Raw genomic sequence first — 18511 nt, 5'->3', positions numbered from 1 at the left:
AAAAGTCTTGTCCGTGCCGGTCGTGGTACAAGTACCGACTGTGTGTTCACGTACTTGCTGCATTATATGCTTCGGGGAAGCCCATTCCTGGTGAAAAACAAGTCAAGAAACGGTTTGTTAACAGAAGTTGTAAGCGAAAAGGTCGGAATGCCGCTGTCAGCCCCGTACTGTCGTACAAGTAGGGAAATTTTGTTGATATCATCAATGGTTTTTGCTTGTTATCCGTCATTGCCGAGACTGAATTGTTATTGGCGTCGACTGCGTGGTCATTAGTGATCACTGTGCTGCTAGAAGTGCCCGAATTCGAATCATCAATATGCAGGCTGCTTGGTATTTGTGGGCGGGGTGTCAGAAAGCGCAGGATAGATGTGAATTTGTTTTATGAACTTGTTGCTTCCGAGGTCGTCCAACCGGTCGCTTTGATTGCACGCCTACAGTTACTTTTCTCTTCGTAGTTATTGCACCTTTGTTAGCGTCACTAGGCTCGTCCATATTCTCGCGGAATGCTGATTCATTCGGATAGTAAGCTAAATACTCGGCAGGAATCGAGAAATATTTTAACGACAACAATTTGAGTTTTTTCATCGTCAGTGGAAGAAGCGGTTGCCTCGGTAAACGAACGCTATCGATAGTAACAGTGTCAAGATTGTATCCATTTCCAAAAAGATCTGTAAGAAACGCGGAGCATACAGCATTATGATTGCTGGTGCCGATCAGCGAAAACACTTCAGAGTGCGAAGACACTAAGTACCGCATTGTAACAACTCCAAAGTCAATCTCGAAAAAAATAGTTACGTGATAGCTTGTTGGCATCTTACCAAAGTACTTCGACAACAAGCCTTCCCATCCACAGAAAAAACACTTCTGCGATGATCTAGAAACTGAGCCCGTACAGAATTAGTTTTATTTACTTCGGAATGTACATATTTGTACCCTTCATTTTGTTTCTGCACCACGCTACTACACGATCGGCAGCGTTATGCGAATGACCGGGAAGGAGAAAGAGTAGCACCGCTTTGGCATGTCGTGCCAGCATCGTCTACTGTGACAATTTATTTGCTTTGGTTGCCCGCATCTGAAAGTTTTGACGCCTCATGCTCTTGATTTCCATATTCGAATCGCTCGAGAAGAACAGCATTGATGTTAGCTGGTCGGACATTATGTTGGTTAAGTCGCCTCTGCGCATTGCGTTCATCCCTTTTCACCTCCAAGCGCCGAAGGTATCCGATTCTAGCACGTTTCAGTAGTGCGGAGTCGGGGGCCGCACATATTTTCTCTTCAGTAGCCTGGTCGCGCATTTCAAGTAGCTCGACCTCATCACGAGGACCTTCTTCCTCTTCTTCATCAAGACCGGCGTCGTTGTAGTTCTAGAACCTTGCGCACAATTGCTTACCCGCTGGACTCCTGAGGAAGCGTTCATCTTGTACACCACGTTCCTCAGCATCTAGTTCCTGACGGGACCACACATACTTTTTTTACTTTCTCGTCTCCACGTCTCCAGCAATAGACACAAAAGCGAGAGACCATGATATAGTCAAATTCACTGTGATAAGCTCCTTGTTTCATCTTCTACAGTTACGCCTATACAAAATGACTGGACAACGTTGCGTACTGTACTATTTTGTCAGTCACAGAACTCATTGTAACTCACGGTACTGCCTTTGTAGTTTTGGTACACCCTCAGAGTACCGTGATTTGGCTAGAGCACCGTAAATCCTCTCGAGTATCGGGTCGTACTTAACATAATGAAATGAAACTGTATTCAGAAAGGATACACTATCTCATCCACTACGCTACTTTCTTATGTTTGGTGCTGTTTCTTTTTCGCGATACCTTTCCAACACTCAACGCGCCGGATAAAGTTGCACCGGCGAATCCACTTTAAATTTGCTAGAGGCTCGCTGTAAAATTCATGGTCCTCCCCTCCTTCGTACCAGCGGTCGAATACTTGGCGCTCCAGATGACCTCCGTGTACTCGAAGTACGAAGCAGTGCTTGAGTCTTCGTGCATCAGACGCCTCACCCACATAAACACCAGGCTGAAGTGGATATTTGCTGAGGCCCTCCAGGTTGTTGACCGAAAACGTGACCTTGTTTTCCGCGAACACATTCAAAGGGTGCTCGACGGTTGCGTAAGAAATCCAAGAACAACTTGATATCTCCAGTAGACACTCCTTCCTTTGGACCCTTGGCTTCCATCACCTCTTCAAACTCCTTGATGTGCGCAGAAGCGACGATTATTATCGCACCATTGAACCAAATAAGACTCGTTCGATTTTTCGTAATTGGCCCGGTCCAGTATCGCAACACTTCCCAGCGACTATTGGTGCCATATCTAACGCCGGCCGCCACGATATTGGGCGCCTTGGTGATTGGGTGGCATTGGGGTGAAGTCGGTAGCGGTAGCTGGGGAGACGGTACCGATAGCGGCGGCCAACCCTCTATTGGTGATGGCATCGGTTCATATTCTTCCGTCTCCTCTTCAGAATCCACCGCAATTGCATTTCTTAGTTGGTCACAAGTGCGGTACGACCGTAGACGGTGGCGGGCGCGGTACAGCGTCGTCGTAATCATTCCATAAGCTGGATGAATCAATCTCGATAACAAACGGTACTGTAGTCGACTCAATAGGTTGGTTTTCATATTCGTTGGTAGGTTCGGTAAGATCCTCTGGCTCCAATAGTGCTGTACGCGTAGCTGGCACTGGGATATCGACGTCCACCGCATATGTAGCTGCTGCACCGCTTAGTGAGGCCTCATCGGCTACCGGGTCCGTTGCGTATAGCGCTTGAGGTAGCAGAACCTGCTCTAGAGTTGTCGGCTGTTCATACAGGAATGGATTGTGCACGTCAAGCATCCAGTCGCCTTCGCAAGGCCAAATGAGCGCCTTAGGTGCGGGTAAAATGTGGCCGGCCACCTCATATCCTAGCTCCCTATCATCTAAACCGTCCAATAGCGCGAGCCACTCCTCCACCTCAGCAGCGCCCGAGGTGCATGCAAACCGTCGAACGGAGGGCCGAGGAGGGGAAGACATCGGGCTTCTCTTCAGTTACGCTAATTCGGGAATGAGCCATTTATTTGGGAGTCGTCGTCTGATAGTTTTAGGTAACCAAAACTGCGACAGTGTGTTTTGACGACTCGTGTCCGAATGTTTGCATTTTGTGTCTATTTGTATAATTCCCTCATCCTATTTGGCTTTAACTTTCCGATGTGCGGATTTTTTTTTTATCGCGTCCGATCCAACGAAGGAATCAGGCAATTTGACGAGGTTACATCGTCGTATAGCCTTATACCAGTGTTGGTACGATGGCAGTATCATTCTACTGATTTAGGGGGTAGGAGAAGAGTTTGGCCTAAGCACATGCTACGTTTTAATTAAAAGGAGTTTGTTTAAATATTGCTGTTTGTCGTTAAATACCGCTGTTTGTGATAAAATAACATATTTGTTTTGCTCTGGCCGAGAGAGTCAGAAAAGGCCTTCTACCAGGGGTTCAGGCCATTCCGGCCCGGCCTGTTTCGACCATAAACGAGTCTAAAGGGCCTAAATGACAACTCTACTAATACCATACGGTTATAGTGAGAAAAAGATAACTTCATCGACGTTACATTTTGCTTAACCCAATAGTTGTACACACAACCTCAACTGGACGAAACGCTACAAGATAAGCTGCTTCTGCCAGGTTTTTCCGGGAAGTAGTCGCTTTTGATTAGTTGTAGCTACAGCATGACATAGGTTAGCTCTGCTTATGAGGCCATCGCATCAGAGAATTTCAAACGCATCTTTTGCTGTGTTAAAATCCTATTTTGCGTTATGACACTTCGATTTTACAAAAAGGTTGGAGCCAAAACTGACTTTTTACGGCAAGGCAAAAGCCAAAGCTGTTTGTTGGTGAATCCCACCTGGTACGACCGGTTCACAAGAAAACAATCAAGCCCAGTCGACTAAGACTATCATTCCTACTTTGACAAATCAATCATTATGTCCCGTTCCCGCGCCATTTCAAGGTTCTTCTTCACGGACTGCGGTGGCGGCAAGTTTTCCTGCAAACCCTGTGAAACAGCCCCTGGATCAGGCTACATGAACCTGATTAGCAACCTCGCAACGAGCCACCTGGACTATAGTGAGACCTACGACGTGAGCTAGCATACCCACGGCCAATCACTTGAAGCCCACGGGTTTGTGAACCAGCGTACGATGATGATCTTCACGTGGATGGAGTGGGTCGTCGCTTGGAACAAGGCGCTTAGCGAGGTGGACGACCCGGTTACGTGTTCATTGGCTGCGGTAAGCCCATCGTCTCAAAGACCTTACAGCGGTAAATGCGCCACGAGGCTGCAAACGTCGGAGAGCGGATCGCGGAGGATATGGGCGACAAATTTTGAAAAATGTTTGATGGCTAGATCACGGGAACGCTACACTTCATCACCGTCTGCATCCTCTTTGGTGAGAACGGAGAGCTTCAACAAGTGCTGTCGAAATTCCTCCTGGAGAGTACATCAAAGGGACCGACGCTCACATCAAACTGATTGATGCCATCCTCGGTATCTAGGAGAAAGATACAACGATGATCTTGTTCATCGTTGTGGACAACTATGCGACGAGCCAAGCAATTGCGTCTCGGCGTGGTGTTCCGTACGTAGGTTGCGGGAGCCACCGTTTCAACCTGGTGGTTAGTCGCTTTCTATAATTGTACCAACCTCTCATAGCCAGGTTCAAGAGCTGTGTCCAGCTGTGTTACCTCAGCAACGCAGCGGAGCTTGCTCACCATACACAGTACAAACCTTTGAAAACCGGTCTTCAGCCTACAGTATGCTGACTCGCTACGTGGAGATTCGAGACGCCATGAAGATGGTTGCTGCGGCTGAGGAACTTATCCCCCGGCCGAGTACACAATCAAAACCGTTGAAGTCCGGGCTTCGCGGCGGCTGGTTGATGATCTTAATCGACCAACCGTCGCTTTTTTGCTACTGCTTTCACTACAGTTCGATCCGTGGCACGATGGGGAGTGTTATTTCCTGCAGTATGATCACATGCACCTCGGCTTTTGCACAAATATAAACAGATAAAACAGCGCAAGTATGTTAATATTATAACAATGATAATAAATTAACAACCACCAGTAATGCAAAGATACTTACCTGGCCAAACTCGCTGGATGGCGGGAATGACATCTTGTATTAGCATGCGCTCATAAACATCTCACGTCATCTCAAGCAGGGTCATTACTGGAGTGCACTTCGGTCGGGTTTTGCTGTTGCGAATGGCCAACTTAGTCCCACTACAGGCCAAACTTCCACCTTGCTGTCAAAAATCATGCGCTTGTGGCAATCATACCGAGGACGCGCCACCGCTACCAAAAACATAAAACCTTTTGTGCGGTGGTTTTTGTTCTTGGTGGAGCAGCGTCATCGCTGGTAAGGTAATACGTGAAACGGTTTTGGTGTACGTAAAACCATTTTTCGTCGACGTGCACAACATTCTGCATGTCATCGAATTCGTATCTGGGTTCTTCTAATTGACATAACAATACACGATAACGTCAGAGCACCTACCTAGTGGTAGGTGCTCTGACGTTATCTTGGCAGTCAAAATCTTTACCAGAAAATTTTAACACAAATGACCGAGCAAACTCGCAGCACTCTGCCATCTGCTCAGGCGTCAGCAGCGGTTTCGGTACGAACGGTTCCACGCTTGAGGATGCTGCGCTCTTTTAAGTGCCGAGAGAGTTGGGTGCGTGCGAACCTCGTTGGGGCTGCGAGAACACGCAGCGTGATGTGACTCTCCAATGGTGCCGCCTCAATCATGGCCTTGAAATCGCCGTCGGTTAAGGCGCAGGGACGACCATGGTTGCTCGCCGCTGGACGGCAATATAGGAACGGCCACACCACAACTTGTTCACGGTGTTGTGGTGACAACCGAAGCGTGCTGCTACGTCCAATATAGCCCCCGCTTCCCACAGGTGGCCCTATCAGAGAGGAACAATTCGATCTCCAGCCGAAGAAGATCCTTGGCGTTGGGTAAGCGGGGCATGTTGGGTATTGGTGCGTTCTTGGTCAGTTCAAGAAAATATTTTTTTTGGCGCGAGTTTTGGCGCCGTCCAAACCAACATCAGAATTAATGGCATCTAGCCAACGAACTGAAACGTCTAATTTTGTCCAATAGAAAAGTGATTATTGTCGTGTGGACACATCAACGTTGAAGTGACCATTGTCTTTCGGACCGGATTCTGGCACGTTCGCATGGATTTTTACGAGGTATCGAGCTGCGGAGGGAAACCCATACATGGTCGAATTGACTTAGACATTTTTTTCTGGGTTCTATCTAATCTGATGCGTTGGATGCACCTGGCCCGCGTTGTTGTTGTTGTAGCTGTCCTTTTAGACACTTTAACTGATCCGATGCAATTCCGCTCTCTTATACTACAACGCTATATTATGGAATGTACTAGGCAGTAAAACGACTATTTTAATGCAAAGTTACACTAATTCGATGGGTTAGCGTCCATACATATCCTTGGATATGCCATTTCACGTCGCTTATCTCTTCGACTGGCATGTAGTATGGCAGGTGCATATCGTGCTCAATCCACCATGCTCCTGTTTGTATTGGTTCGTATAAGGTAATTTGAGTTCGGCTAGTTCGGAGCGGTGGCAGCAGAGGTTTTTCTTTTGGAGAGTGGAGTGGCTACCGCGGTTCCCAAAAAAGACGACTACACTCAGCTTAGAACAAACATGATGGAAGATTCCAGATCAAGATTCTCTATCTTTCAAATTATGACTTGGTTGGAAATATTGGCGAGAAATGGAGAAAAGAATTCGATGAGTACTGTGATTTTCCGGTTTATCACGGCTTTCTGGGGTTTTGCATCACTGCAGACACCGGCCCCTTTGCCGCCGGGTATCCGGAAGGCTTCATACGCGTGAAGTCTCTTGTCGGTCGCCACCATCTTCTACAGTGTTCTGGCCCATGTATCTCTGTGTGGCCACGGCCCGGAAGCCCCAGTGGTGGGGTTTGCCCCACTCAACGTGGAAGGGGCATAACGCGTTGGGCTTGCTAGTGAACGCGAGCTTGCGGTGCGGGGTGGCCTACAGGAAATAACCCGTTGCCGGGTCCGTGAGATACTTGGGCGCGTCGACCGCGCTTCGACTGAAAAGATGGGCTGGTTAGCAGGGTTGCTCAAAATATCATTGTTACCTATTTCCATCTCCACAGACAATAAGTAGCGGCGAGGAACTCCAAGGACTGGCAAATAAATAAAGTGAAGTACCAAGATCAACAAATAAATAACTAGTAGGTTCACCGAGTGAGGTCGTGTTCGCAGCGTATGAAACCTAGATCACTGCATCAACCCGTCGTGACGTCCCAGTACTTGCTGTTCATCTTCAAAAACAACAGCATCTCTAGCATCAGCGGTGACAAACGGTTCCTCTCGTACCGGAGCACCATTCGCGCCATGCTGAACAGCCGTTCAGCTGCATTGGACGTCGACGGGATGGCATCCAGCTGGCCGTACGCGCTCGTGTCATCTTGAACCTTCCTGCGCTTCAAAATCCTGTCCGCAAACCTCATTTTGGTCGTCTCCGCGGTCGCAGCTATGGTGGTCTGTCGTTCAAACGATCTTAGCGCAGCCTTTTCACCTAGCGAAAGCTGCTTCGCTTGTCCCTCCAGGACCTTGATCACGGCGCTCTCGAACTCGGGAGCAGCGACGATGTCAGCGTTCGGGGCTGCAAAAAATATTAGTAAAATGAGCAAACCACCAAATGTAGTAAACTCACACCCACCAAAATAGCGATAGAAGCTTGGCTTTACCTCTAGCAGCCCGTCAAGTAGGTCGCGCGCATCCAACAGGTTAAGCTCCACGGATTGCAATTTCATCGAAACCGACTCGACATCTGCCAACTCGAACAATAGTGCTTTCAATCGCCGGTTCGCGGCAGGAGATGGCATCAACTCGGCGAGGGGAGATGGCATCAACTCGGCGAGGTCTTCGTCATCAGCGCTGATAAACTCGCGCAGATCGAAGTAGCGTGCAAGCATAGCGTAGGTCGATCCCCACCTCGTCTCCTGGCGCAGCTTCGGCCTGAGAGACGTCTTCAAACTTCATATAAAAGTAGTATATAAAAAATAAACAAATGCTTACCGCAACTTGGCTGCCTGAGTCAATGTCCGAAGGCGCTTCATGAGGGACTGGACTTGCTCCAGATCGGCTTCACGCGGCTCGAGCAGTGTTCGAACGGCGAGGTTCAGCCGGTAGCTGGCACAGCCGACCAGCGGGATGCCCATGAGCCGAGCGAGGCGCTTGTTCACTGCACAATTGTCTCCGACCAAAAAGATGCAGTTAGATAGTTCCTTCCCAAAAAAGGTAGAAAAGCAGTCAGCGCAGCCATGTGCGTCTCGGCGTCGAATCGACCAGCAGAGTCGACGACAATCGGAGCCAGAGAAAGCAGAGGGTACTGCGGACCCGAGGGTGTCTCGTAGCACGCGAAGACACCTAGGTAGTGCTCCGCTCCATGGGACCACCAGTCCAGCAGTAGACCGAACTTGTCAGGCATCTTGTCGCCGATCTTCTTCTCCACCGCCTTGGCGACGTTCTCCATGTTGTCCCACAGTGTGTTGCGACACACCGGGGGTAACTTGGTGTACCTAACACAAAGTACCCAAAGTGTTAGAAATTAGCGATAAATAGATTTTTTAAACCAATATGAACCTTCGCGTGGATTCCATTTCAACAAATGAAAGAGGGAGGTTTCCGCTGATAACCCACTCAAGCCAGGCATACCGGTTGGATGCCTTCTGGCGAACCCACGGTAGCAACGACCCCGTGGCGGCGATGCTGGCGTCCTCCATCTCCAGCTGGAATCGGGGGTGCGCCGACTTCACGTGAGACACCAAGTTGGTGTACCCCGTCTTGGGGGTGTGCTTGCGCGTCTTGCCGCAGGCCTTGCAAATTTGGAAGCCGGTCGGGTCCCCGTCCTCCGTAAGGAAGGGCTTAAAAAAGAAGGCCGCGATCTGCTTGGGGGTGAAGTTGGTGGGCTGAGAAGCAGCCAGAGTCTCGGACATGGTGGTGGTGGTTGGGGGGGGGGGGGGGCTGGAGGTCGCTGTAGGCTAGTACTGGAAATGCAAAATGCAGAAGGGTCTTAGTTTGTTCTTGCCAACTCGACAGCGGACAACAGTCCACAGAATCGGTTGGTTCTCGAGTGGGGTGGTCTTTGTTGGTCCTCATTGACCCAATAAATTTTGTGAACAGGAACATAAAGTTCTGTAAATGAATAGTATGATTACAGCACATTCCATAAATAAATTATTTACATAAGAAGGTTTAAATACTTTTTCAATAAATAGATTTGTGAACAACCGTGCTAATGTTTTCCGTTTAAGTCGCAGACGATATTCTATATCATATAGTGTTTTTACTCAGCACAATCTCCTTTAGTGTTGAACCGGCGTCCACCTCATCCACGCAGAACCCCACTCCGCATCAAAATACAGAGACTCACAGTATTACTCTTGCGACGAGTAGGTAGATTTAGTACACACTTTCAGCATCATGCTTGAGGCTTGGTGCTTTGGTACGGGTCTACGAACTAATGGCCCCGTTGATACTGAAGCATTAATTGGCAACTTGATATGTTTATGAAGGAAGTTCACCTTGGGCATCGTACGCTGCGACGATTGGCATGATGTGACGAGTGTAAGGCCCAAAACGCTCGACAGGATGGATTGAACAGTATACACAGCAGTCCACCATCTCCACTGCAACAGTCGAAATGAGGGACCACCAGAACGGTTTGCTTTTGCACGGCAACCGGGCAGCGAAGAACACGTTGAAGTGAACATGTAAACGAATGGCGTACCATAGTGGACAACCGATAGTCACGTCAACTTGATTGCCCTTCAACGTCTGTCGAGTGTTTCCCCGTTGCTCGATCACAGCTATCACCCAAATGCTCACCCTTCTGATGGCCTCTATGAAATCATCTGGGCCGTTGAAGCTCCTCTTCACAAGGGACCTCGCAGTATCGGAGACTCTCACCCGATCTACACTTATGGCCGGGAAGATCTTCGTCTCATACCATGCATGCAGAGTTGATCCTCGTGGGACCATGTCAGCATTGTCAGCATGGCCAATAATGCCGTCATGGACACTGGAGACAGCTCGAATCGTTCCGGCAAACCATTTCGCCAGACGACTGGAGCTCTCGTAATTGCGAGGTGCACTTTGCGCCGGGCTCAACACGCTGCGCTCGTAGAGGTCCGACGCTGGGCGAGTGTAAGCCGCTGTTTTCCAGAAACTAGTCGAGTCCTCCTCCCATCATGGTTGCTACTGATCGCATCGTCGTAAATTGATCAAAGACTCTTTGAAAGAGGGCTTGGGAATTCACGCGTGATGACCAAAATGTAAAGACGGCAAGGGATCAATAGATTGTGTAGATACTTTGCCCAGCATTGAGATTGGAGTTCGATTTTGGTTTGAAGTATTTTCGTGCGAGTGAATGAGGCAGTACCGCTCCGGTGGTCTGGCCGCGTCTTGCTCATGCTGTGCAAGACGCCCAGACTGTCCACCTGAAACTTTGCCGTCTTGGTATCGTGCAGGCACAAGCATCAACAAGGCAACCGTAAGATGTTGTCCGCACTTGAAGAGATGACAAGAAGATGGTATGCTTTGCTCATAGCGCACTAATGGCGCTCTACGGGTAGACTGAAGCTTAGTATGTGAGTCAACGCCTTCAGCTCGTGAGACAACAGCCCGGCATCGAAGGTGTTCGCGCAGTGAAAAGCTCTGAGGCCCACGACACCACGCTCCAGAATAAATGCATGCTGCGGAGCCGTCATGGCTGCAAAGTGATCGTAGCGCCAACTGATCCATGCGCCAGCGCGTTATTGCGGCCATGGAGACGCCGATAGTTGCTGCAGCACCGTCTGGGTGCCGGCGTTCTCAGAGTAAAGTAGCATTTCCAACAATTCATTGACGCCATCCAGTGAGCTCCAAGCTCACAGCCAAACTTTGCGTTGATACAGGAACCGTGGTGCTTGGATCCAGATGGTGCATTAAACTCAACTTCGCTAGAAAGAGAAGTCTTGATGAGGGGCCAGCGCTCACGAAACGCTGGCGACTAGCCGGCTGGCCGACGGGCATCCATCGAATATAATACCAGCTTGATGCATGTCGTTGCTGTTCCGCCGCATCCGTTGCTTCACACTTCGACGTATTTTGCTTTGGTTCCGAGGTTATCATTCGTGGCTTGACGGTTGCCAGCCACTCGCCTTCTCCGACCACTAATCGAGACTAGAAATCCTAGCCTATCTAGTGACTAGAATCATGTTTTGCTATCGTCACGCCCCACGTCTTCAATCAACAAGGACACGTGCATGAACATGTCGGTAGGTGTGTAGGCGATGTATCTTCACCAAGACCAGCACGTTCGCCCATAGTAAAGTCACTGCACTACAGTAAAATGTTTCAATCTGATCGAAGTGTTCGCGCTTGCCAGCCGAAAGCTTTGGGTGCTGATTGTTCTCAATTGCCAACAGTGCACGTTGGGGGGAGTTTTATGCCCAGATGTAGGGGGCCGGATTCTACATTTCCGGCACTGAACTCAATACAAAACCGTTCAATCGCGAGTTCGCCAGCACCACCTGTCCGTGCTCGATTCCACCCAGCTGGGCGCCCAGACGCAATGCCTGACTCTCTGTACGCCGAGTCCCAGCCCAGGATGCCGGAGCTTCTGTGGCCTATCTCGCAAGCCGCGCTCGCTTCTTCATTTTCCGATTAGACTCCTGCTCGTGAGAACCGAAGCGAAGAGGTCCGTGCTAACAGTTCAGGCCATCTCAGAGCAGTAGAATATGAAGGTCGCCAAGAGTCTGGTCCTCGCAGCCGTGCTCTGCGCGGCGAAGGTCAACGCCATCGACTTCAACGAGCCGAGTCTCACCAGCGGCAGCAGCGGCACCGTCTCGGGTGCCGATCAGACGCAGCAGCAGTCGCTGCCGGAGTCGTCGGCCGCCGGGTCGGCGCCTACTTACTCGTCGGCCACATCCACCGAAGCCTCGGCAGGTTCAGCAGCTACGTTCTCTTCCGGCGGATCCACAGCCGCCTCTGGTGAGTCGCCGGCCACGTTCTCTAGCGCTTCTTCGACGGAGGCTTCGGCCGGTTCAGCCCCTACGTCCCCGGGAGAGGGCAGTGCCGCCGGCACGGACTCGGCTTCGTGCAGCCAGGAATTCTCTACTGCCGGAAGCGAGGAAGCCGACACATCATCGGACGTCGGCGGCGCAACAGATTCGGCATCGTGCAGTCAGGAGTTCTCGGTCGCCGGCAGTTCTGACACCGCCGACGACTCGTGCAGCCAGGAATTCTCTGTGGCTGGCAGTTCCGATACAGCGGATGACTCGTGCAGCCAGGAGTTCTCTGTCGCAGGCAGCGATGACTGCTCTGAAGGATACGACATTGCCGGCTCCGACGACTGCAGCGAAGGTTACGACATCGCCGGATCGGAGGGGATGACCGAAGGCAGCAGCACCGGCACCGGCACAGACACATCGACCGAGACCGGAACCGGAACGGAAACTGGTACTGATACTTCGACGGAGACCGGAACCGGAACGGAAACTGGTACGGACACCTCGACGGAGGCGGGCACGGGTACTGACACCTCTACCACTGGTACGGATACTTCGACCGAGACCGGCACCGATACGGACACGTCGACTGAGACCGGAACGGGAACTGAAACCTCAACCGAGACCGGTACCGAGTCCGGCACTGGTACTGACACATCGACGGACACGACTCAGCAGGAAATCACGAACTCAGGTATGTATCTGCTTTCACCTACCTCCTACGGTAGCGCTACTTTATACAGAAATGACGTCTCTAACTTTTGTCTGACTCTTTTACAGGAACCCCTACTGAAACTGGTGCCTCAACTGGTACTGATACCCCAACGGAAACGAGTACCGACACTTCTACTGAGACTGGCACGGGTATTGAGACCGACACTGGTACCGATACTGGCTCGGGTACTGAGACCGACACGAGTACCGAGACTGGCACGGGTGGCACGGGAACTGAGACCGACACGAGTACCAAAACTGGCACGGGTGACTCTGGCACGGGCACTGAGACCTCGACGGAAACCGGTACTGGCACCGACACGTCGACCGAGACTGGAACGGGTACCGACACCTCGACGGAAACAGGAACCGGAACTGATACCGGAACTGGTACCGACACTGGTGTCGATGCTTCGGCCGGGTCGGACTGCTCTGAGGGTTACGACATCGCCGGCAGCGATGACTGCAGCCAGGAGTACGACATTGCTGGCTCCGACTGCTCTCAGGAGTTTGACATCGCCGGCTCGGAGTCGTGCAGCCAGGAATTCTCTGTCGCTGGCAGTTCCGACACTGCCGATGACTCGTGCAGCCAGGAGTTCTCAGTTGCCGGCAGCAGCGACACCGCTGCATCTGCCTCGTGCAGCCAGGAGTTCTCCACCGCCGGAAGTGAGAACGAAGAGTCCTCGGCCGCCACATCCACTGAAGCTTCTGCTGGCACCTCGACGGAGACTTCGGCCGCTACTTCTACGGAGTCTTCGGCCGCCACCTCGCCCGGCATGTCTGAGGCCACGTCCACCGAGTCTTCGGCCGCCGGTGGCTCCGAGGCAACCTACACTGGTGCGTCCACGGCCTCATCTTCTCCGGCCGAGTCTTCTGGCACCGAGTCTTCGGGCTCTGACTCGGTCCTAACTTTCTCGCCCTCGGCTGCCGGTGCCTCCTACAGCAGCAGCACCACAGCCGACCAGAACCCCACCCAGCAGCAGACGGCATTCAGCGTAGAAGCAGTCAAGTTCAAGTCCGGCACCGACGACGAGAGTGCCGGCAACAACCTTGCCGTTCCTCTTGCCTGTGCTGGTGCCGTGTGTGCCGCTCTGGCCATTGCCGGCACAGTCTACATGAAGCGACGGAGCAAGAAGTCCAAGAAGGCGGCGGGCGACATCTTCACCGTCGACCAGAACTCGGCACTGTAATAAGTGTCCCAGCCTTTCCGACTTATGTCCCGTGCCGTACAAAGCGCCATCTCGAATGTCGTTGGTTGCAATGAAAAGAGAGACGTTGGAAAAAAGCCCCCTCCATCGAGAACGAACCGAGAGGAAGTGAGTGTGAGTGCGTGTATTATTGCAGAAGAACGTGGTGGATATTTCGCGTATTTTGAAGCTGACTTGGGTCTCTCCAGTCTCTGCTCTGCTCTCCCGCTCGCTCGCCGACCGCGGTCGTGTTTTGAGTGTAGGTCGTCTTCTCCCATTCTGCGCGTAACCGCGTCTTGGACTGGCGCGTGTGTCTTGTGAGTGAGTAGTGAGTGAGTTTCCAGTTTGTTTCCAATAGAAAGTGCCTACCATTAGCCTCTTCCTTCGTACTCATCGTTTCATTCATGCTTACTCGTCGTCTTCATACCGTCACTAACATCACTAAAAGACCAAGAACCGTCACGCTGCCGTCGATTCCTGCCGGTCTGATCGCCTCTACATACAAAAATTCACATCGCACATCCGATCAGCACTTACAAACAGATTTAGGCTTTGCGAAAACGCTTTGAACGCACCGTTCCTGGTCCCTTTGGCCCACACTTCCACCTCTCGGATGCCGTAGACCACGCGTTCGTTCGTGCTGCTCGTCGTCTCGCTTACTCCATCGTCTGTGCACGAGAATTGGTCGCTGCAGACGTTTGGGTCGCCTATGACTAGGCGGAGGTATTTGAACTTGGACGTGAGTGTAGTGAGCCCTTCCGTGTGGTTATCCACTCGGTCGTAGGCATTGCTGAGATTAAAGACAGCGAGGATACTCGTGAACTCGATGCCGTCATACGACACTCGGATACGGTAGCTCCTGGGCGACAGGTAGCCGTGCCAACGCACGACGATCCGAGAAAGTGTCGGAGCTAACGAACTCATATTAACCTGCCAGAAAACCTGCTCTGTTGCGTTGTCACCGGCCGACCACCAGCTCGTTTTGTCGGGGAATCCGTCGTTAGCGTTGCTAGGGACGAATTCCGTGTCGTGTAGAGCGTTAGGCGCGTAGTTGTAGTAGCTACTGGCGTGTGCCGGTTCTCCGACCGCGGCATTGAACTCCACGCCCGGGAAACTCACCTCACCCTGTACAACACCAACCGATAGCAGCACGACGAGCACTATACGACGTACGATACTGAACGACATGAGCTCTTGCTCGCGGTCTAATTTTAAGGGGTAAGAACCACTTAGTGTCGTTTCGGAAGTCGTGCCGTGTCGGGCAACAATGAGCGCGTCTGCGGCCGCATCGGCCGAACTGCACTTGAAAATGTGCAAGAAGGTGGCGCAGCTCACGAAGGTTATTTTCCAGCTCAATACGCGTAACGAGGACTATCAGGCTGAAGCGGAACATACTCGAGAAGCACATACAGCTGAGCTCCAGAAACTTACACAGGATGCCGCCGACAAGATGAGGATGTTACAGGGTAAATTGCAGACCCAAGCGGCCACTGCAGCGCAACGAGAGCGTCAGTATGCCGCGGAGAGGCAAAAATTCATGACCGAGACGCAGCAGCAGCAGCGACGGACGCAAGCCGGTCGTATCGCTGCGGAGGAGGCGTTTAAAGTTAAGGTGGCGGAATTAGAGACGGAAGTACTGGACGCTAAACGACACTTTAATGAGCGAGTAGAAACTCTAACTCAGTTAGCTGCAGAGAAAGAGAAACAGCGAGCATTGAGCTCGCAAGAAGAAGCTGTGGCGTTAGAGGCACGACTGGAAGAGATGAGGTTGAAACACGCAGACGAAGTGGAGCAGCTCGTGACGACCTCTAACGCTAAGTATAGCAAGATGCTGGCCGAGCAATTGCGGGCTCAAGACACTCTAAAGGCCGATCTGGTTAGTGCGAAACTCGATTATGACAAGCAGAAACAGGAGATGATAGCGGAGTATGAGCGTCAAAGATTGGCTCAAGAGATCAGCGCTAAAACCAGTTTCGACGAGGTGAAACACGAGTTAGTGACTAAAATCGAGGCACTGTTACTCGATGTTGAAGCACTCCGTGGGAACGAGACGAAACATCGAGACGAGAAGGAAAATTTCGTGAAAAATCAACAAGAAGCGGCTCGGACGATAAAACAGTTGGAACTACAGCTCTCTAAGGCCCAACAAGACTCGCAAAGTGTGCGCAGAGATGCCTCAGCCCACTCAGAGGAGTTACAGCGCATGCTAGCTGTTAGTACGGATAAAATCGACGAATTAGCGCAGGAGCTTACGACGCTCAAGCAGACACTGCAAACACGAGATCGAGCGCTAATACAGGCACAGAAAGACCTGGAGATTGCCCAGTTAGAGACTTTACAGCAGAATGCCACTGCGTCGGAACTACAAGCTCAGTTGAAACAGCAGCTTCAAGAGAACAAGTTACAACTTGCGAACAGTAAAAGCGAGATTCAACTCGCTTTTCAGCAGGTTGAAACCGGTAAAAACCAGATCCAGAAACTCGAAACGGAGCTTACAGCTGCGTTAAAGTCAATTGCAGATATGCAGACGGAAGGCTCAAACAATGCTCTAACGCAGTCGAAATTAAAACAAGAATTAGAGCATGTCCAGACGGAGGCGAAACAAGTTAAAACCGACCATGAGCGAGCGCTGGAGACGTTAAAACAGACGTACGACAGTAACATCCAGCAGTTAATAAGTTCTCACACTCACGAGATGGAGACGCAACGATCTGGAGCGAAGAAGCAGCTGGAACAACTGGAGAAACGTATGAAAGAGGCTTCGGAAAAAACTTCTGATGAAAAGATTTCGGAGCTTAAACGCGAGCACCAGCGTGTTGTAATTGAGCACGAAGTTGCGTCTAAGACAGCGCAGGCGAAACTTCGGGATGAAATCGTCAAGTTAGAGTTACAGGTCAAGACGTTACAGGATCAACTTACGGTACAGACGCTGCACCTTACAGATTTGCAGAAGAAACGCGCTGATTTGGTTCGGCAGCTTGAGAACTCACAACAGCAAATATCATCGTTGCAATCAGCTAAAGACGCGCTTCAATCATCCAGTTTAAAGTTTCAAAAAGAACGAGATGAAGCACACCAGAAGCAGATTCGAGAACTCGAGTTACAGCGTGAGAACTCTATTAAATCCCTAACGGCGGATAGGGATCAATTAGAGCAGGAACACTCTAAAGCACTGATCCAACTGATGCAAGCGCACGCAACAACACTGCAAACTACCACTGAACAGCTTGAAGCTCAGAGGTTAAAAGAGCTTACATTTCAAGAAACAACGATGCGCGAGCTGTATGAGCCACAGCTGTTAAAGCTTCGCGAAGATATTGAAAGTTTACAGCACGCCCTTAAAGGCTCTACAGAGGAAGCGATGGAGACGCAGAGGGCAATGGAAGAGACCAGACTGTTTGAGCAAGAGCAGGTTCGAAGCGCTATAGTCCGATACACTGAGCGTACCGCAGCAGAGCTCTCTGACGTTGAAATAACAGCTCGACAGCAATTAGAGAGTCTACAATTGAGACACTCTAACCACGAATTAGAGCTGGAAAAACGGTTGAAGGACGAGATGAAAGCCCAACTTGCCAGTCACCAGGCCAAAGCTGACTCGGATTTCGCTCGCCTAGCAGCGGAGCATCGTCAGGAGCTCCAAATATCCGCGCAAGAGCACGCTGAGGCGATGAAACTCCTTCAAAGCACCTTACATTCCGGCCAAGAACGAGCAATTCTGGCCGAAAGAGCCGACGCTGCGAAGCAACTTGCAGAACTGAGCTCTAAGAAAGACAAAGAGCGATCTGAAGCGCTTCTTGAAGCTCAACATGCGCACGATCAGCAATACGGAGAGTTACGGGATCGATTAGAGTCAACAGAAGAAACCCTAACGAGAAAGACTCTGGACTGGGCCGGTGCGATGCGTGAAGGCCAGAACTTAAGCGCTGCGTTAGCTGCAAAGACCCAGGAGGTGGTAGTTAGAGTAGCTGAGTTAGAGAAGAGTTCGCGTGAGCAAGTGGAGACTCTAAAACTCGCTGCGAAGCGGGAGATGGACAAATTATTGGAGGAAAATCTGGCCGAGACCAAGCAATTGAGCGACCAATTCGAAGAAACTCGACGTGTTATGGACGAGAAAGTGGCTAGTCTCAAGGCAGCGATCGCTGAGTGGCAGGACAAATACGCTCGACGCGAGAGTCGTCCTGAAGACGTGGCTCGAATTGTCGAACTGGAGCGTCTGGTGGTCGAGAAAGACGTGCTGGTACGGCGGACTCTGGACGAGATGGCCTACTTTAAGCGGGAGTTGCTGAATCGAGAGGAAATGTACAACAAGACGTTTGCAAGAACGCCCAATGTGGGGATGTTGCAGGTGCTCAAACCTCACGTACAAATGCAACAGCAGATGCAGATGCAGCAGTCACTGAATCCGATGCAAGCTACACCTCCGCCAAAGTCTCGAGGGAAGGCGAAAACGTTTGAACAACCTCAAGATTTGCAGCGTAGACGCAGTGAGCGCAGTG

The 18511-nt window shown here is 50.9% G+C and overlaps 10 protein-coding genes across 10 annotated transcripts in view; 4 read left to right on the top strand and 6 right to left on the bottom strand.

Annotated features, from left to right (window-relative positions):
* Positions 1-379: 379 nt before the first annotated feature.
* PPTG_20988 (hypothetical protein) lies at positions 380-1444 on the bottom strand (the record flags this gene model as incomplete). Its single annotated transcript, XM_008894421.1, has 3 exons — positions 380-431; positions 819-874; positions 1394-1444. 3 exons carry the CDS (start codon positions 1442-1444, stop codon positions 380-382), a joined length of 159 nt encoding a protein of 52 aa, XP_008892669.1.
* A 1070-nt stretch (positions 1445-2514) lies between these two features.
* Positions 2515-3033, bottom strand: PPTG_02919 (hypothetical protein; the record flags this gene model as incomplete). The annotated part of the gene is made up of 1 exon (XM_008894251.1): positions 2515-3033. The coding sequence occupies one exon, from the start codon at positions 3031-3033 to the stop codon at positions 2515-2517; it is 519 nt and encodes a 172-aa protein (XP_008892499.1).
* A 945-nt stretch (positions 3034-3978) lies between these two features.
* Positions 3979-4526, top strand: PPTG_02918 (hypothetical protein; the record flags this gene model as incomplete). Its single annotated transcript, XM_008894250.1, has 3 exons — positions 3979-4134; positions 4189-4284; positions 4401-4526. The coding sequence occupies 3 exons, from the start codon at positions 3979-3981 to the stop codon at positions 4524-4526; spliced, it is 378 nt and encodes a 125-aa protein (XP_008892498.1).
* Positions 4527-5651: 1125 nt separating this feature from the next.
* Positions 5652-5804, bottom strand: PPTG_20987 (hypothetical protein; the record flags this gene model as incomplete). Its single annotated transcript, XM_008894420.1, has 1 exon — positions 5652-5804. One exon carries the CDS (start codon positions 5802-5804, stop codon positions 5652-5654), a length of 153 nt encoding a protein of 50 aa, XP_008892668.1.
* A 1540-nt stretch (positions 5805-7344) lies between these two features.
* PPTG_02917 (hypothetical protein) lies at positions 7345-8283 on the bottom strand (the record flags this gene model as incomplete). The annotated part of the gene is made up of 3 exons (XM_008894249.1): positions 7345-7724; positions 7782-8098; positions 8141-8283. The coding sequence occupies 3 exons, from the start codon at positions 8281-8283 to the stop codon at positions 7345-7347; spliced, it is 840 nt and encodes a 279-aa protein (XP_008892497.1).
* Positions 8284-8303: 20 nt separating this feature from the next.
* Positions 8304-9060, bottom strand: PPTG_02916 (hypothetical protein; the record flags this gene model as incomplete). Its single annotated transcript, XM_008894248.1, has 2 exons — positions 8304-8643; positions 8708-9060. The coding sequence occupies 2 exons, from the start codon at positions 9058-9060 to the stop codon at positions 8304-8306; spliced, it is 693 nt and encodes a 230-aa protein (XP_008892496.1).
* Positions 9061-10120: 1060 nt separating this feature from the next.
* Positions 10121-10905, top strand: PPTG_20986 (hypothetical protein; the record flags this gene model as incomplete). Its single annotated transcript, XM_008894419.1, has 2 exons — positions 10121-10270; positions 10711-10905. 2 exons carry the CDS (start codon positions 10121-10123, stop codon positions 10903-10905), a joined length of 345 nt encoding a protein of 114 aa, XP_008892667.1.
* A 631-nt stretch (positions 10906-11536) lies between these two features.
* PPTG_02915 (hypothetical protein) lies at positions 11537-14402 on the top strand. The gene is made up of 2 exons (XM_008894247.1): positions 11537-12808; positions 12895-14402. Exons 1-2 carry the CDS (start codon positions 11845-11847, stop codon positions 14016-14018), a joined length of 2088 nt encoding a protein of 695 aa, XP_008892495.1. The 5' UTR covers positions 11537-11844; the 3' UTR covers positions 14019-14402.
* On the bottom strand, positions 14224-15203 carry PPTG_02914 (hypothetical protein; the record flags this gene model as incomplete). The annotated part of the gene is made up of 2 exons (XM_008894246.1): positions 14224-14510; positions 14591-15203. The coding sequence occupies 2 exons, from the start codon at positions 15201-15203 to the stop codon at positions 14437-14439; spliced, it is 687 nt and encodes a 228-aa protein (XP_008892494.1). The 3' UTR covers positions 14224-14436.
* Positions 15204-15282: 79 nt separating this feature from the next.
* The window catches only part of PPTG_02913 (hypothetical protein), a gene marked incomplete at both ends in the record, with an annotated part of 3510 nt that continues 281 nt past the window's right edge, over positions 15283-18511 (top strand). Inside the window, one exon of the mRNA XM_008894245.1 lies at positions 15283-18511. Coding sequence (XP_008892493.1) covers positions 15283-18511 — 3229 coding nt within the window.

This window comes from Phytophthora parasitica (assembly GCF_000247585.1).
Source record: "Phytophthora parasitica INRA-310 unplaced genomic scaffold supercont2.2, whole genome shotgun sequence".
Classification (NCBI taxonomy): domain Eukaryota; phylum Oomycota; class Peronosporomycetes; order Peronosporales; family Peronosporaceae; genus Phytophthora; species Phytophthora nicotianae.
Note: the sequence above shows the minus strand (reverse complement) of the source record. Positions and strands in the feature narration are given on the sequence as shown.